This window comes from Mobula hypostoma, chromosome 23, assembly GCF_963921235.1.
Source record: "Mobula hypostoma chromosome 23, sMobHyp1.1, whole genome shotgun sequence".
NCBI lineage: Eukaryota > Metazoa > Chordata > Chondrichthyes > Myliobatiformes > Myliobatidae > Mobula > Mobula hypostoma.
In genome coordinates, this window is record NC_086119.1 from 54,470,721 (window position 1) to 54,498,717 (window position 27,997).

The 27,997-nt window shown below is 43.6% G+C and overlaps 1 protein-coding gene across 6 annotated transcripts in view; it reads right to left on the reverse strand.

Moving 5' to 3' along the window:
- LOC134336925 (protein CASP-like) overlaps positions 1-27,997 on the reverse strand; it is a 621,546-nt gene that overhangs the window by 86,746 nt on the left and 506,803 nt on the right. For 4 of the 6 annotated variants that reach the window (XM_063031579.1, XM_063031574.1, XM_063031575.1 and 1 more), the window contains one exon: positions 23,144-23,408. The exons of the other annotated variants lie outside the window; for them this stretch is intronic. In XM_063031579.1, the coding sequence (XP_062887649.1) occupies positions 23,144-23,408 (265 nt within the window). The remainder of the gene's footprint in view (positions 1-23,143; positions 23,409-27,997) is intronic. 6 annotated transcript variants of the gene reach the window in all.

Consider the following 27,997-nt stretch of genomic DNA (forward strand, 5'->3'; position numbering starts at 1 on the left):
CAACATAACATGAAATAAATCATTAGACCATTCGAGAGGTTTTCTTTCTACTTTCTATTATACTTACACAACACCCAATGGATATTAGAAGGTAAACAAACTCATATGTTAAATTACGAATAAGAGGTGAGAATCCAGATGGATTTAAGACTGGAAATGTCTTAGGAAGGGAAGTGATGAACTGGATTTCCAGATAAATGCCAGGAAACTTGCCAACAAGAATGATATTTCCTCAGTTGGTATTGATGTACGGCATTCAGGTTTAATCCAGGATTGGAGACACAAACTTGCAGTCAAATGTTCAAATTGAGTCATATATGTGAAAGAAAATATGAAAAAAAAAACTGCAGATGCTAGAAAAATGAAATAAAAATGAAAATGTTGGAAATATTCAGCAGATCAGGTGAGATCTGTGGAAAGAGTAACAAACATTTCAGGTTGGAGATGCTTTGTCAGAACTGGGAAGGAGATAAAATAAGCTTGTTAAGCTGCAGGGATAGTGTGGGGAGAAAATGCCTCTGTTAGGACACCCTCGTGTTGAAGGGTTTCTGACCTGAAATGTTAACTTTTTCTCTTCCCACGGATGCAGCCTGTCCTCCTGAGTACTTCTAGCATTTTGTTCATTACTTCACAATTTAACTTTCCTTTTAAACTCCCTGTGCAATATTGAGCTGGGACATGACATACTGTGTCTTTTTTTTCAACTGCAGATTAACTGCATCAAACGTACCAAGGTGACACCTTTCTGATTCCACATCTTGGTGATTTTGCCCTATTAATTATTTATCACTTTATATCACTAGGTTAAAGAAAAACTGTCCAGACCAAACATAACCATTCCACTCACTTGAGATGGAAAGAAGATAAAGTATTGCATGCAACTGAGAAAGACACAACCATTTGTAAAGATGTGCAAGAAAATAGACACAGGTGCAGAAGGACACACAGCTACCCACACACATTCTTCATTCAGTAAGACTGTGGCTGATCTGAGCATTTACCTAAGTTCCTGTCCCAACCAACCCCTTTGACTCTCGATTTCCCTGTAGTCTAAAAATGTCAGCCTCAGCCCTGAAATACTCAGTAATTCAGTATCTACAACTCTCTGGCAAATAGAATTCCAAAGATTTTCAGCCACACAAAATAATATTTTTCCTTAACTAAGTCTATGCTTATTTTCCATGTCCTCCGGATTTCCCTAGCAGGAGGCATGTTTTCAGTTTTGTGCAGCCAAGCACCAATTCTTTGAAATAGTACATTCTATTGGCAGAAACGCCAGACTCCATTCACTCAACTAAATTGATACTCCACTTCCTTCTGCACTTTTTATTTAGACCTGACTTCACCAATGTCTCCGGCAGTCCATTCCAGTGTCTGGGGTAAAAATCTCTCCACATGACACTTTTGATACTTAATGCTAATTATCTCATACCATATTTTCTCATCCATAATATTTCCTCTAGTGGGGACAAGCTCTCACTATGTTGATAATCTCCCTGATTTCAGATCACTGAATCAAATCCCCTCACAACCTCCTCTAGTCCAAGGAGAACAACTTAAGCTTCCCTTGTCTATTTGCATGACTGAAGTCCCTCTACTTTGGAATCTTTTCTGTGAATCCCTTTTCCACCCTATCCAAAGTCACCATGCTTTACCTAAAGTGTGGCTCCACAACTGACACCATAAGACCATAAGATAAAGGAGCAAAAGTAGGCCATTCAGCCCACTGAGTCTGCTCTGCCGTTCAATCATGAATTGATCCAATTCTTCCAGTCATCCCCTCTCCCCTACCTTCTTCCCATACCCTTTAATGCCCTGGCTAATCAAGAACATATCTATCTCTGCCTTAAATGCACCCAATGACTTGGCCTCCACAGCTGCTTGTAGCAACAAATTCCACAGATTCACCACCCACTGACTAAAGCAATTTCTCCTCATCTCTGTTCTAAATGGACGTCCTTCAATCCTGAAGTTGTGCCCTCTTCTCCTAGACTCCCCTACCATGGGAAATAACTTTGCCTTATCTAATCTGTTCAAGCTTTTTAACATTCGGAATGTTTCTATGAGACACCCCTCATTCTCCTGAACTCCAGGGAATACAGCCCAAGAGCTGCCAGAGGTTCCTCATACGGTAACCCTTTCATTCCTGGAATCATTCTTGTGAATCTTCTCTGAACTTTCTCCAATGTCAGAACATCCTTTCTAAAATAAGGAGCCCAAAAATGCACACGACACACAATACTCCAAGTGTGATCTCACAAGTGCCTTATAGAGCCTCAAAATCACATCCCTGCTCTTATATTCTATATCTCTAGAAATGAATGTCAACATTGCATGCACCTTCTTCACCACCGACTCAACCTAGAGGTTAACCTTTAGGGTATCCTGCACAAGGACTCCCAAGTCCTTTTGCATCTCTGCATTTTGAATTCTCTTTCCATCTAAATAAAAGTCTGCCCATTTACTTCTTCCACCAAAGTGCATGACCATACACTTTCTAACATTGTATTTTATTTGCCACTTCTTTGCCCATTCCCCTAAACTGTCTTAAGTCTCCTCTTCAGGCTCTCTGTTTCTTCAACACTACCCGCTCCTCCACCTACCTTTGTATCATCGGCAAATTTAGCCACAAATCCATTAATCCCATAGTCCAAATCACTGACATACACCGTAAAAAGTAGCGGTCCCAACACTGACCCCTCTGGAACTCCACTTGTAACTGGCAGCCAGCCTTATTCCCACTCTCTGTTTTCTACCAATCAGCCAATGCTCCACCATGCTAGTAACTCCCCTGTAATTCCACGGGCTCTTATCTTGCTAAGCAGCCTCATGTGCGGCACCTTGTCAAAGCCTTCTAAAAATCCAAGTATACCACATCCATTGCATCTCCTTTGTCTATCCTGCTTGTAATTTCCTCAAAAAAATTGCAATAGGTTAGTCAGGCAGAATTTTCCTTTCAGGAAACATGCTGGCCTTGGCCTATCTTGTCATGTGCCTCCAGGTACACTGTAATATCATCCCTAATCATTAATTCCAATAACTTCCCAGCCACTGATGTCAAGCTAACAGGTCTATAGTTTCCTTTCTGCTGCCTCCCACCCTTCTCAAATAGCGAAGTAACATTTGCAATTTTCCAGTCATCCGGTAAAATACCAGAATCTATCAATTCTTGGAAGATCAGTAGTAATAGGGGACTCAATAGTTACGGGTCAGATAGGTGATTCTGTGGACGCAGTCAGGAGACCCGGATGGTAGTTTGCCTCCCTGGTGCCAGGGTCCGGGATGTTTCTGATCACGTCCAAGATATCCAGAAGTGGGAGGGTGAGGAGCCAGAGGTCGTGGTACATATAGGTACCAATGACATAGTTAGGAAAAGGGGAGAGGTCCTGAAAGGAGAATATAGGGAGTTAGGAAGGGAGTTGAGAAAAAGGACCGCAAAGGTAGTAATCTCGGGATTACTGCCTGTGCCACACGACAGTGAGAGTAGGAATGGAATGAGGTGGAGGATAAATGCGTGGCTGAGAGATTGGAGCAGGGGTCAGGGATTCAAGTTTTTGGATCATCGGGACCTCTTTTGGCGCAGGTGTGACCTGTACAAAAAGGACGGGTTACACTTGAATCCTAGGGGGACCAATATCCTGGCAGGGAGATTTGCAAGGGCTACTGAGGTGACTTTAAACTAGAATGGTTGGGGGGGGGGGGTGGGAATCAAATTAAAGAGACTAGGAGAGAGGAGGTTAGTTCGCAAATAGTGAAAGCTAGTAGACAGTGTGTGAGGGAGGATAGGCTGGGGACAGAGATCAGGAGCACTCAGACCGAAGATGTAGGGGACGAGGAAGAAAAAGATAACCAAGTTGTTTGCTCCATCAAGGATAAAGAGAGAGTAAGAGGTGGAGAGTTTCTTAAATGCATCTATTTTAATGCTAGGAGCATTGTAAGAAAGGTGATGAGCTTAGAGGATGGATTGATACCTGGAAATATGATGTTGTAGCTATTAGTAAAACGTGGTTACAGGAGGGGTGTGATTGACAACTAAATATTCCAGGATTTTGTTGCTTCAGGCGTGATAGAATCGGAGGGGCAAGAGAGGCAGGTTTGCATTGCTTGTCAAAGAAAATATAACAGCAGTGCTCTGGCAGGATAGATTAGAGGACTCGACTAGGGAGGTTACTTGGGTGGAATTGAGGAATAGGAAAGGTGTTGTGATGCTTATAGGGGTGTATTATAGACCACCTAATGGGGATCGAGAACTGGAGGAGCAAATTTGTAAGGAGATAGCAGATATTTGTAGTAAGCACAATGTTGTGATTGTGGGAGATTTTAATTTTCCACACATAGACTGGGAAGCCCATTCTGTAAAAGGGCTGGATGGTTTGGAGTTTGTCAAATGTGAACAAGATAGTTTTTTGCAGCAATACATAGAGGTACCAACTAGAGAAGGGGCAGTGTTGGATCTCCTGTTAGGGAATGAGATAGGTCAGGTGACGGAGGTATGTGTCGGGGAGCACTTCGGGTCCAGTGATCACAATACCATTAGTTTCAATATAATTATGGAGAAGGATAGGACTGGACCCAGGGTTGAGATTTTTGATTGGAGAAAGGCTAACTTTGAGGAGATGCGAAAGGATTTGGAAGGAGTGGATTGGGACAAATTGTTTTATAGGAAGGAAGTAATAGAGAAATGGAGGTCGAGGTCATTTAAAGGTGAAATTTTGAAAGTACAGGATCTTTATGTTCCTGTTAGGTTGAAAGGAAAGGTTAAAAGTTTGAGAGAGCCATGGTTTTATAGGAAACTTGGTTCTGAAAAAGAGAACACATAAATAAATAAATAAATCAATCAATCAATCAATCAATCTACAATAAATATAGGCAGCTTGGAGTTAATGAGGTGCTCGAGGAATATAAAGAATGTAAAAAGAATCTTAAGAAAGAAATTAGAAAAGCTAAAAGAAGATACAAGGCTGCTTTGGCAAGTAAGGTAAAAATAAATCCAAAGGGTTTCTACAGTTATATTAATAGCAGAAAGGATAGTGAGGGATAAAATTGGTCCCTTAGAGAATCAGAGTGGACGGCTATGTGCGGAGCCAATAGAGATGGGGGAGATTTTGAACAATTTCTTTTCTTCGGTATTCACTAAGGAGAAGGATATTGAATTGTGTAAGGTAAAGGAAACAAGAAGGGTAGTTATGGGAAGTATGACGATTAAAGAAGAGGAAGTACTGGCGCTTTCAAGGAATATAAAAGTGGATAAGTCTCCGGGTCCGGACAAGATATTCCCTAGGACCTTGAGGGAAGTTAGTGTGGAAATAGCAGGGGCTCTGACAGAAATATTTCAAATGTCATTAGAAACAGGGATGGTGCCGGAGGATTGGCGTATTGCTCATGTGGTTCCATTGTTTAAAAAGGGTTCTAAGAGTAAACCTAGCAATTATTGGCCTGTGAGTTTGACGTCAGTGGTGGGTAAATTGATGGAAAGTATTCTTAGAGATGGTATATATAATTATCTGGATAGACAGGGTCTGATTAGGAACAGTCAACATGGATTTGTGCGTGGAAAGTCATGTTTGACAAATCTTATTGAATTTTTTGATGAGGTTACTAGGAAAGTTGACGAGGGTAAAGCGGTGGATGTTGTCTATATGGACTTCAGTAAGGCCTTTGACAAGGTTCCACACGGAAGGTTAGTTAGGAAGGTTCAATCGTTCGGCATTAATATCGAAGTAGTGAAATGGATTCAGCAGTGGCTGGATGGGAGACACCAGAGAGTAGTGGTGGATAACTGTGTGTCAGATTGGAGGATGGTGTCTAGTGGTGTGCCTCAGGGATCTGCACTGGGTCCAATGTTGTTTGTCATATATATTAATGATCTGGATGATGGGGTGGTAAATTGGATTAGTAAGTATGCAGATGATACTAAGATAGATGGAGTTGTGGATAATGAAGTTAAGTTTTCAAAGCTTGCGGCGAGAGTTAGGCCAGTTAGAAAAGTGGGCTGAAAGATGGCAGATGGATTTTAATGCTAAAAAATGTGAGGTGCTACATTTTGGTAGGACTAATCAAAATAGGACATACATGGTAAATGGTAGGGCATTGAAGAATGCTGTAGAACAGAGGGATCTAAGAATAATGGTGCATAATTCCCTGAAGGTGGAATCTCATGTGGATAGGGTGGTGAAGAAAGCTTTTGGTATGCTGGCCTTTATTAATCAGAGCATTGAGTATAGGAGTTGGGACGTTATGTTGAAATTGTATAAGGCATTGGTAAGGCCAAATTTGGAGTATTGTGTACAGTTCTGGTCACCGAATTATAAGAAAGATGTCAATAAAATTGAGAGAGTACAGAGATTTACTAAAATGTTGCCTGGGTTTCACCTCCTAAGTTACAGAGAAAGGTTGAACAAGTTAGGTCTTTATTCTTTGGAGCGTAGAAGGTTGAGGGGAGACTTGATAGAGGTATCTAAAATTATGAGGGGGATTGATAGAGTTGACGTGGATAGGCTTTTTCCATTGAGAGTCGGGGAGATTCAAACAAGAGGACATGAATTGAGAGTTAAAGGGCAAAAGTTTATGGGTAACATGAGAGGGAACCTCTTTACTCAGAGAGTGGTAGCTGTGTGGAACGAACTTCCAGCAGAAGTGGTTGAGGCAGGATCGATGTAGTTGTTTAAAATTAAATTGGATAGATATATGGACAGGAAAGGAATGGAGGGTTATGGGCCGAGTGCAGGTCGGTGGGACTAGGTGAGAGTAAGAGTTCGGCACGGACTAGAAGGGCCGAGATGGCCTGTTTCCAGGCTGTAATTGTTATATGGTTATATTATTGTTAATGCCCCCGCAATCTCTCCAGCTACTTCCTTCAGAACATCAGGTCCAGGAGATTCATCCACCCTCAGACCATTAAGCTTCCTGAGCACCTTCTCAGTCAATTTCCACTGCACATACTCCCCTTCTCTGACACTCTTGAATGTCTGGTATACCGCAGAGGTCTTCCACTGTGAAGACTGATGCAAACTACGCATTCAGTTCCTCTGCCATCTCTGCATCTCTCATTACAACATCTCCAGCGTAATTTTCTATTGGTCCTATATCTACCCTCAACTCTCTTTTACTCTTTATATACTTTAAAACGCCTTGGAATATCTTCTTTGATATTATTTGCCAGCTTCCTTTCATAATTCATCTTTTCCTTCCTAATGACCTTCTCAGTTTCCTTCTGCAAGTTTTTAAAAGCTTCCCAATCCTCTATCTTCCTACTAGCTTTGGCTTCCTTGTATGCCCTCTCTTTTGTTTTTACTTTGGCTCTGACTTCACTTGTCAGTCACGATACTGTCCTTCTTCCATTCAAAAATTTCTTCTTATTTGGAATATACCTCTCTTGTATTTCCCTCATTTTTTGCAGAAACTCCGGCCATTGCTGCTCTGCTGTCCTTCCTGCTAGTGTCCTTTTCCAGTCAACTTTGGACAGTTCCCCTCTCATGCCATTGTAATTTACTTTATTCCACTGAAATACCGACACATTGGAATTTCATTTTTCCTTCTCAAATTTCAAATTGAACTCGATCATATTGTGATCACTGTTCCCTAAGGGTTCCTTAACCTTAAGCTCTCTTATCACCTCTGGATTATTGCACAGCACTCAATCCAGACCAGCAGATCCGCTAGTGGGCTCAACTACACAACTAGTGCGGCTACAGTCATGGCCAATCCAGTACGAAGGACCCATTACTACTTCCTGCTCCTAAGCTCTGTGCCTTTATTTGCTTATAAAACTCAGGATCCTGCACTTTAACCACCATCTCAACCTGTCCTGTCACTTACAGTTCAGTGTGCACCATGTACCCCAGACCTCCCTGTTCTTGCGGACATTTTAGAATTTGTCTCTTCTCGTCCTTCCTACCAAAATGTAACACTTCAAGTTCTCAGCATCACTTGTCACCTGCCATCAGCCCCTTCTCCATTCACCTGTTCAGAGCCTGAGGACCATAGCCTAATGTCGAATACTGGGAAGGTTCTGACAGAAACAAAAGATCTTGATATTCATCAGAAACAGTGAAGGCATTTACAAATTTACAGCATTTAGGGGGAGACTGAAAATCTGGTTGAGTGCTATCACAACCACCTCTCACTCAACATTAGCAAAAGAAAGAGCTGATTATTGAGTACTAGAGGAAGAAAACGGGGGCCCATTAGCAGATCAGAGAGGGTCAGTAATTGTATATTCCTGGCTGTTATATCAGAGGATCTGTCCTGGGACTAGCATAACATTTCAAAGAAAGCACTGCAGCACCTCTACTTTCCTAGAAGTTTGCTTGATTCAGCGTGTCATCCATAACTGATAGATGCAAAGTGGAGAGTATCCTCACTGGTTGCATCACACTCTGATATGGAAGCACCAGTGCCCAAGAATGGAAAAGCTTTCAAAAAGTGGTAGACATAGCCCAGTACATCATAGAAAAAGCACTCCCCACCATCAAGCACATCTACGAAGAGCTCTGCCACAAAAAAGCAGCATCCAGCAACAAGAACGCCCACCACCGAGGTATGGTTCTCTTCTCACCGCTACCATCAGAAAGGATGTACTGGAGCCTTAAGTCCCATACCACCAGGTTCAGGAATAGTTATTACCCTTCAACCATCAGGCTGCTGAACCAGCTTGAACATCTTCACTCACCACAATACTGAACGGATCATTAAATACAACCTATGGGCTCAGTATCAAGCCCTCTGCAACTCGTGTCCTCAAGCAGGCCTCGGAGCGAGGGATTTAAAAAAAGCTTTCGCTTTTTTCAGCAGTGTAGTTGCAATTCATTAGCAAGGGCAAGTAAGAATAAGGCAGGGAGAAATGGAGTGGCCATTGCGGGAGTGGACCAGGATTAGAGTAGGAGAGCTTTGGCTCATCAGGCTTCAATGAGAACTGGAGTGGGTGAGATAAGTATCTGGTGAGTTCTACTTCTTTTTGCACCTTCTTCATTCTTTGTCTGTTAGTGCATTGATAGAGCAGTGAGGATGGCTCTAGGGGGAATGTTGTGTTCTTTGCCTGAGATGTGGGAATTCTGGAAGACCTTCAGCTTCCTGGATAACTACATCTGCACCAAGACTAACGTGGAGGTGATAAGTAGGAACTACAGGGAGGTGGAAGCCCCCAACTTACAGGAGGCAAGTACCTGGGTGACTATTGGGAGAGGAAGAGGAAATGGGCAGCAAATGCAGAGTATCCCTATGGCTGTTCCTCTCAATAATAAGTATACCACTTCAGCGTGGGTGGGGGGAGGAGGGGAATGACCAACCAAAGGGGACCGCAGCAATCAGGTCTCTGGCACTGTGGCTCAGAAGGAAGGGGGAGAAGAGGACTGCAGTAGTGACAGAATAGTGTTAGAAGAGTAGACATGAGATTCTGTGGACATAATAGACACCTGGATGATGTGCTGCCTCCCAGGAGCAGGACAGGGATGTCCAGGATTGGAACAACAACTTTCTAAAGCGGGAGGGTGAGAAGCCAGAATTCTTGGCATGTGTTGACTCCAATGACATAGGTAGGAAAAGCAAGGATACCCTGAAGAGAGAATTTAAGGAGGTTCGTAGAAAGCTGAAAAGCAGGACCTCCAGGATAGCAATATATGGATTGCTGTCTGTGCCATACTTATCATAGAGCGGAACACTACAGGGATACTCTGGATTTGCTCCCATTTCCTATGTAAGGGGTGGGTTACACCTGAACCCAAGGGGGACCAATATCCTTGCAGGCAGGTTTAAATCAGGGGTTCCCAACCAGGGGGTCCACAGACTACTTGCTTAATGGTATTGGTCCATGTCATAAAAAAGATTAGGAGCACCTGGTTTAAACTAATTTGGCATGGGGAATGGGAACTGGAGTGATAGAACTGAGGATCGTGTTGTTGGTTTATAAGCAGATAAAGTGGGTAGTGAGACTGTCAGGTAGGACAGGCAGATGACAGAGCAAAGCTGTGGTCAATGGGATGAGTTGCAGTACAAAAGAGGACAAAATTAGAAAGGGTGATGGATACCCTGTTTACTCTGTATACCTCGGACCTTAGATACAGCACTGAGTCATGTCATCCGCAGAAATTCTCTGATGTCTCTGCAACGATTGGGCGTATAAGGGAGACAGGAGGATGAATATAGGGCCCTGGTGGAGGACTTTGTCAAATGGTGCAAGATGAATCATCTATAGCTCAACATCAGTAAGACAAAGGAGATGGTGATAGACTTTAGGAAAACTTAGCCTCCCGTTAATATTGATGGTGAGCACCTACAAATATCTGGGGGTGTACCCGGATGACAGACTTGAGTGGAGCACCAACACAGAGGCTGTGTACAAGAAGGGTCAGAGTCTCCTCTACTTCCTGAGGAGACCGAGGTCCTTTGGAGTATGCAGGCCTCTCTTTCACATGTTCTACCAATCTGTTGTCGCCAGTACGTGGTGGTGTGCTGGGGCAGTGGCATCAACATGAGTGATGCCAACACACTCAATAAAGTGATTAGAAGAGCTGGCCTGTTATAGGAGTCAAACTGGACACACTGGAGGCTGTCGTTGAACAAAGGCCCCTACAGAAAATTCTGGCAATTCTGGATAATATTTCTCACTTCCTGCATGCCACCTTGGCTGAACAGAGGAGCACTTCTAGTAATAGACTAAGGCAACTGCGCTGCTCCAAAGAATACGATATGAGATCACTCTTACCCTTGGAATTAGGCTCTAAAATGAGTCAACCCACAGCCAGTCCTGTTAGACTGTTTGAGGTAACTTATTTGTTTATTCTTTCTTAGTTGGGGATGGGAGAGGTTCCAGAGGATTGGAGGGTTGCAGATGTTGTTCCCTTATTCAAGAATGGGAGTAGAGATAGCCCAGGAAATTATAGACCAATGAGTCTTACTTCAGTGGTTGGTAAGTTGATGGAGAAGATTCTGAGAGGCAGGATTTATGAACATTTGGAGAGGCAAAATATGATTAGGAATAGTCAGCATGGCTTTGTCAAAGGCAGGTCATGCCTTAAGAGCTTGATTGACTTTCTTGAGGACGTGACTAAACACACTGACGAAGGCAGAGCAGTAGATGTAGTGTATATGGATTTCAGCAAAGCATTTGATAAGATACCCCATGCAAGGCTTATTGCGAAAGTAAGGAGGCATGGATGGGATCCATGGGGACCTTGCTTTGTGGATCCAGAACTGGCTTGCCCAGAGAAGGCAAAGGGTGGTTACAGACAGCTCATATTCTGCATGGAAGTCGGTGACCAGTGGTGTGCCACAGGGATCTGTTCTGGAAACCCTTCTCTTTGTGATTTTTATAAATGACCTGAATGAGGAAGTGGAGGAATGGGTTAGTAAATTTGCTGATGACACAAAGGTTGGGGGTGTTGTGGATAGTGTGGAAGGCTGTCAGAGGTTACAGCAGGACATCAATAGGATGCAAAACTGGGTTGGGAATTGGCAGATGGAGTTCAACCCACATAAGTGTGAGCTGGTTCATTTTGGTAAGTCAAATATGATGGGAGAATACAGTATTAATGGTGAGACTCTTGGCAATCTGGAGGATCAGAGGGACCTTTGTGGTCCGAGTCCATAGGACACTCAAAGCTGCTGTGTAGGGTAACTAAGTAGTTAAGAAGGCGTACGGTGCATTGGCTTTCATCAACCATGGGAATGAGTTCAAGAGCCGTGGGGTAATTTTACAGCTGTATAGGACCCTGGTCAGACCACACTTTGAAAGGGTGCAGAGGAGATTTACAAGGATTGGGGAGCATGCCTTACAAGAATAGGTTGAGTGAACTTGGCCTTTTCTCCTTGGAGCAATGGAGGATGAGAGGTGACCTGACAGAGGTTTATAAGGCGATGAGAGGCATTGATCATGTGGATAGTAAAGAGGTTTTTTCCTAGGGCTGAAATAACTAACATGAGAGGGCACTGTTTTAAGGTGCTTGGAAGTAGGTACAGAGTGGATGTCAGGGGTAAGTTTTTTTTAACACAGAGAGATTGGTGAGTGCATGGAATGGGCTGCCGGCAACAATGGTGGAGGCAGATACAATAGGATCTTTTAAGAGGCTCCTGGATAGGTACATGGAGCTTCAAAAAATAGAGGGCTATGGGTAACCCAAAGTAATTTCTAAAGTAAGTACTTGTTTGGCACAGCATTGTGGGCCGAAGGGCCTGTATTGTGCTGTAGATTTTCTATGTTTTTACTTCTCTTTTAATATTTGTATATCTGTGCACTTGTAATGCTATGGTGACATTGTAATTTCCTTTGGGATCAATCTAATCTGATACAGGACTGAAGGTGTTAGATTAGAATGCATGCAGTACACGGAATAAGGCAGATGATCTTGTTGCGCAGTTAAGAGATTGGCAAGTATGACATTATGGGCATCACTGAGCCATGGCTGAAAGAAAATTATACTTGGGAGGTTAACATTCAAGGATACACATTGTATTAAAGGACCAGAAGATAGGCAGAGGGTATGGTGTGGCTCTTGCTGAACAATGAAATCAAATGCTTAGAGAGAGGTGATGTAGGATTGGAAAATGTAGAATCCTTGTCAGTGGAGTTTAGGAGCAGCAAGGGAAAAAGACCCTGATGGGAGCTATATAAAGGCCTCTGACAGCAGTCAGGATGTGAGCTACAAATTACAACAGGAGATAGAAAAGGCATGTCAAAAAGGCAATGTTATGATAGTCATGGGAGATTTCAATATGCCAAAATCAGATTGGGAAAATCAGATTAGTGCTAGATTGCAAGAGAGAATTTGTAGAAGGCCTACAAGATGGCTTTTTAGAGCAGCTTGTTGTTGAGCCCACGGGGGGATCAGCTATTCTGGATTGGGGGTTGTGTAATGAACCTGATTTGATTAGGAAGCTTAATTAGGAGGCAGTGGACATAATATGACAGAATTCACTGTCTAATTTAAGTGGAAGAAGCTAAAGTCACATTTAGAATTGATTAGAGAGCTTAAGCTAAAAGAACCCTGAGGGGAAAGTGATCATAATATGATCAAATTCATCCTGCAATTTGAGAGGAGAAGCTGAAGTCAGATGTATTAGTATTACAATGCTGTAAAGGGAATTAGAGAGGCATGAGACAGGAGCTGGCCAAGGTTGTATGAAGGGAACACTAGCAGAGATGATAGAAACATAGAAAACCTACAGCACAATACAGGCCCTTCAGTCCACAAAGTTGTGCCAAACATGTCCCTACCTTAGAAATTATTAGACTTACCCTCTATTTTTCTAAGTTCCATGTACCTATCCAAAAGTCTCTTAAAAGACCCTATCGTATCCGCCTCCACCACCGTTGCCAGCAGCCCATTCCACGCACTCACCACTCTCTGAGTAAAAAACTTACCCCTGACATCTCCTCTGTACCTACCCCCTAGTGCCTTAAACCTGTGTCCTCTTGTGGCAACCATTTCAATCCTGGGAAAAAGCCTCTGACTATCCACATGATCAATGCCTCTCATCATCTTATACACCTCTATCAGGTCACCTCTCATCCTCCGTCGCTCCAAGGAGAAAAGGCCGAGTTCACTCAACCTGTTTTCATAAGGCATGCTCCCCAATCCAGGCAACATCCTTGTAAATCTCCTCTGCACCCTTTCTGTGGCTTCCACATCCTTCCTGTAGTGAGGCGACCAAAACTAAGCACAGATGATGGCAGAGCAAAAATGACTGGAGTTTCTGGGAGCAATTTGGAAGGCGCAAGATAAATGTATCCCAAAGAAGGAGTATTCTAAGGGCAAGATGACACAACCATTGCAGACAAGGGAAGTCAATGCCAATATAAAAGCAAAAGAGAGGGCAAATAATAGAACAAAAAACTGTGGGAAGTTAAAGGATTGGGAAACTTTAAAAAACCAACAAAAGGCAACTAAAATACAATGGGGTGTCGTGGTGGGAGAGATGGAATATGAAGACCATAAGACCATAAGACAAAGGAGCAGAAGTAGGCCATTCGGCCCATCGAGTCTGCTCCGCCATTTTATCATGAGCTGATCCATTCTCCTATTTAGTCCCACTCCCCCGCCTTCTCACCATAACCTTCGATGCCCTGGCTACTCAGATACCTATCAATCTCTGCCTTAAATACCCAATGACTTGGCCTCCACTGCTGCCCGTGGCAACAAATTCCAGAGATTCACCACCCTCTGACTAAAAAAATTTCTTCACATTTCTGTTCTGAATGGGCGCCCTTCAATTCTTAAGTCATGCCCTCTCGTACTAGACTCCCCCATCATGGGAAACAACTTTGCCACATCCACTCTGTCCCATGCCTTTCAACATTCGAAATGTTTCTATGAGGTCTCCCCTCATTCTTCTAAACTCCAAGGAATACAGTCCAAGAGCGGACAAACGTTCCTCATATGTTAACCCTCTCATTCCCGGAATCATTCTAGTGAATCTTCTCTGTACCCTCTCCAACGTCAGCACATCCTTTCTTAAATAAGGAGACCAAAACTGCCCACAGTACGCCAAGTGAGGTCTCACCAGCGCCTTATAGAGCCTCAACATCACATCTCTGCTCCTATACTCTATTCCTCTAGAAATGAATGCCAACATTGCATTCGCCTTCTTCACTACTGACTCAACCTGGAGGTTAACTTTAAGGGTATCCTGTACGAGGACTCCCAAGTCCCGTTGCATCTCAGAACTTTGAATTCTTTCCCCATTTAAATAATAGTCTGCCCATCTATTTCTTCTGCCAAAGTGCATAACCATACACTTTCCAACATTGTATTTCATTTGCCACTTCTCTGCCCATTCTTCCAATCTATCCAAGTCTCTCTGCAGACTCTCCGTTTCCTCAGCACTACCGGCCCCTCCACCTATCTTCGTATCGTCAGCAAACTTAGCCACAAAGCCATCTATTCCATAATCCAAATCGTTGATGTACAATGTAAAAAGAAGTGGTCCCAACACTGACCACTGTGGAACACCACTGGTAACCGGCAGCCAACCAGAATAGGATCCCTTTATTCTCACTCTCTGTTTCCTGCCAATCAGCCAACGCTCTATCCACGTATGTAACTTTCCCGTAATTCCATGGGCTCTTATCTTGTTAAGTAGCCTCATGTGTGGCACCTTGTCAAAGGCCTTCTGAAGGTAAGGCAGCCAATAATATCAAAGAGAACATGAAAAGTATTTTCAGATATATAAAGTGTAAAAGAAAGGCGAGAGTAGATATTGGATTGCTAGAAAATGATAATGGAGAACTAGTAATGGGTAACTGGGAAATGGCAGACGAACCGAATGTATGTTACATCAGTCTTCACTGCAGTATGCCGTAAATTTGAGTATCGGGGGCAGAAATGACTGCTTATACTAGGGAGAAGGTACTTCGGAGACTGAAAGGTCAGAAGGTACACAAGCTGACTGGAAGAGGTGGCCTACCGCTCAGGGTTCTGAAAGAGCTGGCTGAAGAGAATGGGAAGGCATTAGTAACAATCTTTCAAGAATCAATAGATTCTGAAATGGTTCTGGAGGACTGGAAAATCGCAGATGTTACTCCACTCTTCAACAAGGGAGGGAGGCAGAAGAAAGGAAATTATAGGCTAGTTCGCCTGACCTCAGTGGTTGTAAAAATTTGTGGTTTTTGGGTACTTGGAGACACGTAATAAAAAAGGTTGTAGTCAGCATGGTTTCCTGGGGAAAATGTTACCTGACAAATTTGTTGGAATTCTTCGAAGAAATAACAAAGGAGAATTGGTGGATGTTGTGTACTTGGATTTTCAGAGGGGAGGCAGAGGGGTTGAAAGATAGTACATATAGAGAGGTAGATACACCCAGGTTGCAGGACTTAAGAAATTTGGTGGCAGCTAGGAAAGGGATTGGAGTTAAACAGGCAGTGAAGAGTATCCCTGTGGCCATTCCCATCAACAACAGGTACACCACTTTGAGGGGGATGACCTAGCAGAGGGAAGTCACAGCGGTGATGTCTCTGGCACTGAGTCTGGCTCTGTATCTCAGAAAGGAAGGTGGGGGTAGGGTGGGGGGAAGAGGCTAGATGTTCTGATAGGGGATTTGTTAGGTAGGGGAAGAGAAAGGAGGTTCTGTGGACGAGAACAAGATTTCTGGATTGGACGCTGCCTCCTGAGTGTCAGGGTCTAGTATATCTTGGATCGAGTCCTCAGCATTCTTAAGTGGGAGGGTGACAGCCTGAGGTCATGGTCCATGTAGGTAACAATGACATGGGTAGGAAGGATGACAAGGTTCTGCAAGGTGAGTTCAAAGAGTTAGGTGCTAAGCTGAAAGGCAGGACTTCCAGTGTTGTGATCTCAGGATTGCTACCTGTGCTACATGCCAGTGAGGCCAGAAGAACAAAGAATATGCGGTTTTACACATATCTAAGGAGTTGGTATAGGATCATAGGATTATTGAGCTCTCTTCCAGGTAAAGTGGTGATATACTGTGTCCGGTGCTCCCGATGCGGCTTTCTATATATTGGCGAGACCTGACGCAGACTGGGAGACCATTTCGCTGAACACCTATGCTCTGTCCGCCAGAGAAAGCAGGATCTCCCAGTGGCCACACATTTTAATTTCACGTCCCATTCCCATTCTGAAATGTCTATCCATGGCCTCCTCTACTGTAAAGATGAAGCCACACTTAGGTTGGAGGAACAACACCTTATATTCCGTCTGGGTAGCCTCCAACCTGATGGCATGAACATTGACTTCTCTAGCTTCCATTAATGCCCCACCTCCCCCTCATACCCCATCCGTTGTTGCCCATCCTCTGGACTTCCCCCCTCCCCTTTTCTTTCTCCCTAGGCCTCCTGTCCCATGATCCTCTCATATCCCTTTTGCCAATCAACTGTCCAGCTCTTGGCTCCATCCCTCCCCCTCCTGTCTTCTCCTATCCTTTTGGATCTCCCCTTCCCCCTCCCACTTTCAAATCTCTTACTAGCTCTTCTTTCAGTTAGTCCTGACGAAGGGTCTCGGCCCAAAACGTCGACTGTACCTCTTCCTATAGATGCTGCCTGGCCTGCTGCGTTCACCAGCAACTTTTATGGTGTTGTTTGAAATTCCAGCATCTGCAGATTTCCTCGTGTTTGCCTGTACAGAAGAGGCAGTTTTCACCTGAACAGGAAGGGGACTAATATTCTAGTGGGAAGGTTTGCTAGTGTTGCACACAGGGTGGTAAACTCGAGTTGCAACGGGATGGGAACCAGATTGCCAGAACAGATAATGAAGAGGTTGTGCAGACAGATGTTGTTAAGACTTCAGACAAAGTCAGGAATCAAAAGGTGGAGCATGGTGTGATTAATGCCCTGAGTAGCGTATATTTCAATGGAAGAATTATCGTAGGAAAAAGCACATAAGTTCAGGGCATGGGACCAACAACTAGAATTATGATATTGTAATCATTAGTAAGACTTGGTTACAGGAGGGTGAGGACTGGCAGCACAAAATTCTGGGGGTCCCGTAGTTTTAGCCGCGGCAGAGTGGTAAGTATTAAAGGAGGAGATGTGGTGTTACTAGTCAGGGAAAATGTCATTTCAGTACTCAGTCAGGGCAGACTGAAGAACTCGTCGAGTGTGGCACTATGGATGGAATTGAGCAATAAGAAAGACATGACCACATTAACGGGGAATATTACAGACCACCCAATACTCCGAGAGATCTAGAGGAACAAATCTGTAGAGAGATAGCTGACTGTTGCAAGAAACATGAGGTTTATATAGCAGGTGATTTTAACTTTCTGCATATTGACTGGGATTCCCATTCTGCAAAAGCCCTAGATGAGGTTGAGTTTGTAAAATGTTCTCTTGATCAGTACAGAGAAGTTCCAATGAGAGAATGCGCGATACTTGATCTCCTATTAGAAAAAAAGACAGGGCAGTTGACAAAGGTTTGTGTAGATGAACACTTTGCATCTAGTGATCACAATGCCATTAGTTTTAAAGCAAATAAGCAAAAAGATACATCTGGTCCATGGGTTGAGATTCTAAATTGGAGAAAGGACAACTTTGATGGTATCAGAAAGGATCTGGCAAGTGTGGATTCGGACACAAGCAAGAGAACATCTGCAGATGCTGGAAACCCAAGCGACACACACAAAGTGCTGGAGGAACTCAGCAGGCTAGGCAGCATCTAGGGTCTTGGTCTAGGGACTGTACTTTTTCCATAGATGCTGATTGGCCTGATGAGTTCCTCCACAATTTTGTGTGTGTTGCGTGGATTGGGACAGGCTGTTTTCTACAGAAGTAAGGCAAAATGGCATCAACTTCATGGCCTCTATACAGATTACAGAGAAGGAGGTACCTTGAGGCAAATTAAGGTGGATAAACCCTCAGGGTCTGATAGGGTGTTCCCTTGGGCCCTGTGGGAAGCAAGTGCAGAAATTGCCAGGGCCTAGCAGAGATATTTAAATCATCCTTAGCGACAAGTGAGGTGCTGGAGGACTGGAAGATAGCCAATGTAAGAAAGGCTCCAAGAATAAATTAGGAAATTATCGGCAGATGACTATGATATCAACAATGGAGAAACTTATTGGAAGGACCGAATATATAAGTATTTGGATAAACATGGACCGGATATATGAGTATTTGCATAGTGCATGGTAGGTCATGTCTAACCAATCTTATAGAGTTTTTCGAGGAAGTTACCAAGGAAAGTTGATGAAGATAAGGCAGTAGGTGTTGTTTACAAGGCACTTGACAAGGAGGTAGTAAATTGGATTAGACGCAAACAACAGGAATTCTGCAGATGCTGGAAATTCAAGCAACACACATCAAAGTTGCTGGTGAACGCAGCAGGCCAAGCAGCATCTATAGGAAGAGGCGCATTCGACGTTTCAGGCCGAGACCCTTCGTCAGGACTAACTGAAGGAAGAGTGAGTAAGGGATTTGAAAGCTGGAGGGGGAGGGGGAGATGCAAAATGATAGGAGAAGACAGGAGGGGGAGGGATAGAGCCGAGAGCTGGACAGGTGATAGGCAAAGGGCCCTTTTGCCTATCACCTGTCCAGCTCTTGGCTCCATCCCTCCCCCTCCTGTCTTCTCCTATCATTTTGGATCTTCCCCTCCCCCTCCCACTTTCAAATCTCTTACTAACTCTTTCTTCAGTTAGTCCTGACGAAGGGTCTCGGCCCGAAACATCGACTGTACCTCTTCCTAGAGATGCTGCCTGGCCTGCTGCGTTCACCAGCAACTTTGTTGTGTGTTGCTTGAATTTCCAGCATCTGCAGAATTCCTGTTATGAGCCTCAATAGAGCATTGGCTTATTGGCAGGAAGTAAAGGGTGGAAAAAAAGGGAGCCTTTTCTGGTTGTCTGCCTGTGACTACTGATATTCCACAGGGGTCAATGTTGGGACTGCTTCTTTTTACATTGTATGTTGATAAACGGATGACGGAATTGACGGCTATGTGGTCAAGTTTGTGGACAATATGAAGATAGGTAGAGGGACAGGTAGTGTTGAGGAAGCAGGGAGGCTGCAGGAGGGCTCAGACAGATTAGGAGAATGGACGAAGAAGTGACAGATGGAACAGTGTCGGGAGATGTATAGTCATGCAGTTTGGTAAAAGGAATTATAGGGGAAGAAAGTATAAAAATCCGAGGTACAAAGGGACTTGGGAGTCCTTGTGCAGAATTCCCAAAGGTTCAATTTGCAGTTTGAGTCGGTGGTGAGAAATGCAAATGCACTGTTAACATTCATTTCGAGAGGACTCGAATACAAAAACAAGCACGTAATGCTGAGGAGTTATACGGCACTGCTGAGGCCTCACTTGGAATATTGTGAGCAGTTTTGGGCCCCTTATCTAATAAAGGATGTGCTGACACTGGAGAGAGTACAGAGGAGGTCAATGAGAATGATTCCAGGAATGAAGGAATTATCGTATCAGGAGTGATTGATGGCTCTGGAACTTTACTCACTGGAATACTGCAGTGTAGTGAATACACCCTGTTCATGTTTCATAGTTTTTCAATTTCAGCTTTTAATTCAACATAGTTCAGGTGTTTTTCACTTACTGATTTCTATATATGTGTTGGGAATGGTTATATCTATTAAGCAAGTTGTACTTGCTTGTTTATCCTGTAATATTATATCTGGATGGTTAATTTAGATTGCCCATCTGTAATAACGGATTAGTCATAATATAATTTGTAGAACTCAGGCTCTAAATCTGGATCAGGGTTGGATTTAAAGTAAGGTATGGTGTCTTATTATTATTATTATTACTACTACTTGTTTCTTTTTGTATTTGCACAGTTTGTCTTTGTGTGCAATTTTTCCACTGACAGCTATTAATGATCTAGAAATTGACATTGGGTGCATGATCACTAGATTTTGCTCAAATTGGTCACAGAGTCATAGACCAATCCTTATAGATTTTGATATTCAAGAGGAATGGGTGAAGGGTTGGGATGAGGAGGTTACATTTGGAAAATCTGTTTTGCCTTATATAAGTATGATAGCAGACTGAAAGAATTCAGCATTCACCTTATCAGGCCCACATTGTATGTTACAGGCTTACCCACAGCATATTCTGGTGCCTTCACTACAACTACGGAATAAAATAGAGAACCTTAACTCTACCTTACTTCAGTAAAGGCATATTTCCTTATATTCCTTGGGGTAATGCCTTAGAATTACTCTTTCTATTAGCGTAGCTGGGATGTTAGTGATATACTCCTTTTGCAGGATGTGGAAAGTAACATCTGTGGGAGATGTGCCCAGCTGCAGCTCCTGACTGGCAATGTGAAGAAGCTGAAGCTACAGTTAGACATATTTACGATCACCCAGGATGCAAAGAAAATCATAGATAAGAGTTTTAGTGAGATTATGAAACCCAAGCTGCAGGCAGCAAATGGCTGGATGACCAACCAGGAAAGATCCAGCAAGCGCAAGCACACAAACAGTGCAGGGCTGCTCGTGGCCGTTCCCCTCAGCAACAAGTACCCCTAGGGGGGTGGGTTGGAATCAGGGCACAGCAGCAGCAGCCATGTCAGTGGCACTGTGGCCATCTCTGAGGTTCAGCAGGAGGGGTGGAATACAGTCAACAAAGGCAAGATTAATTGGAGACTTGATAACTAGCAGGGCAGACAGGGGATTCTGTGACTCCTTCAATCTCCTCCCTTGTTTCCCCAAGCAGCCTTGGGGATTTATCGAACTTGTGTGCCAGATATCTAACCCTTCTTAAGACTGAACTTTCCATGCACTTCTTCTTGGTGAATACAGACGGAAAGTCAGGACCTTACCCACACCCCCTTGCTCCAGCAAGGAGAAAAGTCTTTGGCTCAACTCATCCATGCCAAGCAAGATGGCCATCTAAGCTAGTCCCATCTGCCTGCATTTGGCCTACTTCCCTCGAAACCTTTCCTGCTCCTGTACCTGTCAAAATGTCTTTCAAAATTTGGCATTGTACCTGCCTAAACCATTTCCTCAGGCAGCTCATTCCATATACTCCATGAAGAAATTGCCCATTTCACTGTAAACCTATGCATCAAGTTTTTATTCTTTTCCCCTGAAAAAAACTGAATGTGCCCCTCATAATTCCATACACCTCTATAAGGTCACTCTTAAGTCTCCTATGTCTAAAATAGCCAACTTCTGTCTATAACTCAGGTTCTCAAGTCCTGACGACATTTTTGTAAACCTTTTCTTCAGCTTAGTGATACATAGTATGCATATATGCTGGTTCATGGCTCTTCCACTGTCAAAATGACACCACTCTCAAGTTGGAGAAGCAAGGCCTCATGTTCCAACCTGACGCTGTGAACATCCATTTCTCTCACTTCCAGTAATCCCTTCCTCCTCCCACTTCTCTCTTTTCCCATTCCCCATTCTGACTCCTTCTCTTCTCCTCACCCGTCCATCACTGCCCTCTGTTGCCCTTTAGCCCTTCCTTGTTCCCTTTCTTGCATGGTCCACTCTCCCCTCCTGTCAGATTCCTTCTTCGTCAGCCCTTTACCACTTCCACCATCACCTTCCAGCTTCTCAGTTCATCTCCCTTACCCCACTCACCCATGTTCCTGCTCACCTATCACTCCATCCCCTCCCCCTTCCTTCTTATTCTCGCTTCTTCCCCTTTCTTTTCTGGTCCTGATGAAGGTACTCAGCACAAAATGTCGACTCTTTATTCCTCTCCATAACTGTTGCCTGACCTACTGGGTTCCTCCAGCATCTGGTGTCTATTGATCTGGATTTCCAGCATCTGCAGAATCTAAACGCAAACAACAGGAATTCTGCAGATGCTGGAAATTCAAGCAACATACATCAAAGTTGCTGGTGAACGCAGCAGGCCAAGCAGCATCTATAGGAAGAGGCGCAGTCGACGTTTCAGGCCGAGACCCTTCGTCAGGACTAACCGCAGAATCTGCAGAATCTCTTGTGTTTATGACCTGCTGCATATAATGCTTCATAGGCAGCATCACCAAAGTCTTGTACAACTGCAACATGATGCCCAACTCCTAAATTCAATGCCCTGATTGAGGCCAGCATGCCAAATGGCTCATTCACCATCTTCAAAATGCTGGAGGAACTCAGCAGGCCAGGCAGCATCTATGGAAAACAGTACAGTCGACATTTCGGGACGAAACCCTTCAGCAGGACTGCTGGAGAGCAGCAGGGATCACAGAGGGGGAGCAGTGAGAAAGAATTTCACTGAACTTCTGTTGAAGGGAAGATTTAACTTCTTCAGGGTAGGCATCCCTGGAAGAGGCTTTGCAGAGTAGTAATCAAATCACAAACAAGAGAAAATCTGCAGATGCTGTAAATCTGAGCCACACACACAAAATGCTGGAGGAACTCAGCAGGCCAGACAGCGTTTATGGAAAAAAGTTTCGGCCCGAAATGTCGACTGTACTTTTTTCCACAGATGCTGCCTGGCTTGCTGAGTTCCTTCAGCGTTTTGTGTTTGTTGCTCAGATTTCCAGCATCTTCAGATTTTCTCTTGTTTGTTATTCACCATCCTGTTTACTTGTGACATTGCACTGTGAAAGGCCTATCCTGGTTTGACTTCCCAAAATGCATTGCATCAGTTATTTGGATTGAATGCCATTTGCTATTCTTTGTCCAACTTACCCAGTTGATCAAGATAACCCTGTGGTCCTAAAGAAAACTCAATCTTTCCCTGTTTGGGTGAAAGCCAGACACTGGCTATTTGCATCCAAAATTACAGCATTCAAAACTCACCTGTAGTTATGAAACCAGTTGATGACAGTACTTGTTTTCAGATTTAGCTGGGCAGCAAGCTCCTCAATAGTCTTTGGAGATGGATATGGCTTTAGCTGGTATGCCCGTTTCAGAGCTTCCTTCTCCTCTGGGGCCAGCACCACTCTGGGCTTCTTCAGATGAACCTGTTGCTGGGGACTGGCGCTCTGACTGTAGTCTAGCCCAGCAACTGAAGAATCACTCCCATGACCATCGCTCACTGAACTGTGTCGTCGCTTCATGTAAGCTGAAACAAAAAAAGTTAACTTATAATCTTACTTGAAGTCTGGAGAAAACATACTTATCCATTAACTTAAGGTACAATTTCTTTTTTGGTTTAGTAGGCTGCAGTGTTTGCCAATATACAAAAAAAACTCATTTGTTGACATGTCAATTGTTCCCACAGCCCTGCAAATTAGGGCATGCAAACGCATAAATTATTAGTAGGAGCAGGTCACTAAGTTCCTCAAGCCTTCTTCACCATTTCATGATTGTGACTGATTCATTATAATTTAACTCTGCAATCCAATCTATCACTGTTTATTCAAAGACACTCCTTCCACCAGCCTTTGAAGAGTTCCAAAGACTCAGCACTCTCTGAGAGAAAAACACTTTAACTTATATCTGCCTTAAATGGGTGACCCATTAGTTCCAGAACTTCCCACATGTGGAAACATCTATTTGACCAGTCCTGTCAAAACCATTCAGTCACTTCTCATTCATCTAACTCCACTAGATACAAGCTAAGCTTGTCCAACCATTCCACAGGTTAGTAAACCTTTCAGCAAACAAATTCACATCCTTCTTTACACAAGACGACCAGTTCTGTATTCAATATTCTGGGTGCCCATTATCAATTTCCGAGTCTCATCCTGTAACAAGAGAAGTTTGTGGATTACATGTACATTAATGTGGAGAGCAAAGAAGGTTGTCTAAGGCGATGTGGCATATAGATCAAATGGGAAGCTGGGCAGAGTTATGGCAGGCAGAAAGTAATGCTGGCAGGTGTGAGGTGACGCATTTGAGAAGGCTAATGGGGTAGAAATGTACAGTATAGGAAAGCCTCATGTTAAGGAGGGCATACCTTCCCCAGAAATCCCCTTTTCCCATTAACTTCTCAGAGGTGCATCCTATAGGATATGTTTCTCTCAGACAAAACCATTTTGTCAGTGATGGGAAGTGACGCAGAGCGACAACCCAGTCTAACGTTAGACTGGGGAGATGGAGGAATTCTCTCCAATGTGCAAGGCTCATTCATCAGGAAAGGTTCCACAGGAGGAGAAACCAGGGAAAGGGATGGGATTTGAGGACTGCGGTTCTTAGGAGAAAGGTATTGACTGTAAGACCGTAAGACATAAGAGCAGAATTAGGCCATTTAGCCCATCGAGTCCACTCTGCCATTACATCATGGCTGATCCCAGATCCCATTCAACCTCATTCAGCTGCCCTCTCACTATATCAGGAATCCATCAACATCTGCTTTGAACATACCTGGGGACTTGTCCTCCACCACAGTCTGTGGCAGAGCATTCCACAGATTCACCACTCTTTGGCTAAAAATAATTCATAGAAACATAGAAAATGACCTCCCTTTGACAAAGCCATGCTGACTATTCCTAATCATGTTACACCTCTCCAAATGGTCATAAATCCTGCCTCTCAGGATCTTTTCCATCAACTTACCAACCACTGAGGTAGGACTCACTGGTCTATAAACTCCTGGGCTATCTCTACTCCCTTTCTTGAATAAGGGAACAATATCTGCAACTCTCCAATCCTCCAGAATCACTCCCGTCCCCATTGATGATGCAAAGATCATTGCCAGAGGCTCAGCAATCTCCTCCCTCGCCTCTCACAGTAGCCTGGGGTACACCTCATCCAGTCCCGGAGACTTATCCAACTCGATCATTTCCAAAAGCTCCAGCACATCCTCTTCCTTAATGTCTATATGCTCAAGCTTTTCAGTCCACTGTAAGTCATCCCTACAATTGCCAAGATCCTTTTCCGTAGTGAATACTGAAGCAAAGTATTCATTAAGTATCTCTGCTATCTCCTCCGGTTCCATACACACTTTTCCACTGTCACACTTGATAGGTCCTATTCTCTCACGTCTTATCCTCTTGCTCTTCACATACTTGTAGGATGCCTTGGGGTTTTCCTTAATCCTGTTCGCCAAGGCCTTCTCATGGCCCCCTCTGACTCTCCTAATTTCATTCTTAATCTCCTTCCTGCTAGCCTCATAATCTTCTAGATTTCTATCATTACGTAGTTTTTTGAACCTTTCATAAGCTTTTCCTTTCTTCTTGACCAGATTTTCAACAGCCTTTGTACACCACAGTTCCTGTACCCTACCATCCCTTCCCTGTCTCATTGGAACATACCCATGCAGAATGCCATGGAAATATCCCCTGAACATTTGCCACATTTCTGCCGTTCATGTCCTTGAGAACATCTGTTCCCAATTTATGCTTCCAAGTTCCTGCCCAATAGCTTCATATTTCCTCTTACTCCAATTAAACGCTTTCCTAACTTGTCTGTTCCTATCCCTCTCCAATGCTATGATAAAGGAGATAGAATTGTGATCACTATCTCCAAAATGCTCCCCCACTGAGAGACCTGAGTTTCTTACTTCTGTTCTAAAAGCTTGCCCCTAAATTCTGGGGCTGTGTCCTCTAGTTCTGGATACTCCCACCACAGGAAACATCCCCTCCACATCCACCTTATCTAGTCCTTTCAACATTTGATAGGTTTCAAATAGATCCCCATGCATTCTTCTAAAGTCCAACGAATACAGGCCCAAAGCCGCCAAACGTTTGTCATATGTTAACCCCTTTCATTTTCCATATACTCCTTGTGAACCTCCTCTTGGCTTTCTCCAATGATAACACATTCTTCCTGAGATAATGGGCCCAAACAGGTTACAATACTCCAAGTGCAGCCTGACGAGTGTCTTACAAAGCTTCAGCATTATCTCCTTGTTTTCATATTCTATTCGCCTTAAATAAATGCCAATACTGCCTTGTTTACCACAGAATCAACCTCTGAGTTAACCTTCAGGGAGTCTTGCACGCGGACTCCTAAGTCCCTTTGTACGTCTAATGTTTGAATAAGCTCCCCAATAGTCTTCACTATTGTTCCTTTTACCAAAATGCATTATCATACATTTCTCAACACTGTATTCCATCTGCTACTTTTTTGCCCATTTTTCCAATTTGTCTAAGTCCTGCTGCAATCATATTGCTTCCTCAGCACTAGCTATCCTTCCACCTATCTTCGTATCATCCCAAAATTTTACTATCTAAATCATTGACAAACAATGTGAAAAGCAGTGGGCACGATACTGACCCCCCCCCTCCCCGAGGGACACCACTAGTTACTGGCAGCCAACCGGAAAAGGCCCCAGTTATTCCCACTCGCTGTCTCCTGCCTGTTAGCCATTCCTCTATCATGCCAGTATATTTCCTGTAACACTATAGGGTTTTATCTTGTTAAGCAGCCTCATGTGAGGCACATATAAAATGCCTTCAAAAAAATCTAAGTAATGACATCCACTGCCTCTGCTTTCCCTTCAGAGGACCCATACTACCTTTGACTTATTTTACAACTAGTCTCCATACCCTGAAGTCTCATCCTTAATGATAGACTCCAACACTTCCCAACCACTGAGGTGGGCTAACTGGCCTATAATTTCCTCTCTTTTGTCTTCCTCCCTTCTCAACGAGTGACGTTTGCAACTTACGAGTCCTCTGGGACCATGCCAGAATCAAGTGATTCTTGAGAGATCATGACCAATATATCCATTATCTCTTCAGCAACCTCTTTCAGGACACTGGGATGTAGACCCTCTGGTCCAGGTGACTTATCCACCTAAGACCTTTGATTTATTCTTTATATCTCTGAAAAAACCTTTTATATTTTGCTTTATACTATCAGCTAGCTTGCCCTCATATTTCATCTCTTGCCTTCTTATAGCTTTTTTAGTTGCCTTTTGTTGAATTTTAAAAGATTCCCAATCATCCAACTTCCCACTCACTTTTGCAACCTTATATGCACTTCCCTTGTGAGCCACAGTTACCTAGCCCTGCTGTTTGAGAACTACTTCTTCTAGGGGACATACCTATCCTTCCCTTTGTGAACTATTCCCAGAAACTTCAGTCACCTCTGCTCTGCCATACACCCACCAATATCCTCCTCCAATCTACCTGGCCAAGCTCCTCCTCATTTCTGTAATTCCCTTTATTCCATTGTGATACGGACACATGTGACATATGCTTCTCCCTCTCAAGTTGCAGTATGAATTCAACCATATTATGATAGCTGCCTACTAAGGGTTCCTTTACATTAAGCTGACTAACAAAATCCAATCTAAGATAGTCTTTCCCCTAGGAGGCTCGAGCACAAGCTGCTCTAAAGCCTCTCATAGGCTTTCAATGAATTCCCTCTCTTGCAATCCAAATGTATCTTGGTGAAAGGAACAATAGTGTGGATTATTATCTAAATGGGGAGAAGGTTCACACATCAGAGGGCCTTAGGAGTCCTCGTGCAAGACTTCCAGAAGGTTAATTTACATGTTGAGTCTGTGGTGAAGAAGGCAAATGTAACGTTGGCATTTATTTCAAGGGGAATAGAATATAAAAGGAGGGAGATAATGCTGAGGATTTATAAGACACTAGTCAGGCGGCACTTGGGATATTGTGAACAGCTTTGGGCCCCAAATCTCAGAAAGGATGTGTTGTCATTGGAGAGTTCAAAGGAGGTTCACAAGAATGATTTCCAGGAATGACGGGGCTAACATATGAGGAACATTGGCAGCTTTGGACCTGTGTTCACTGGAAT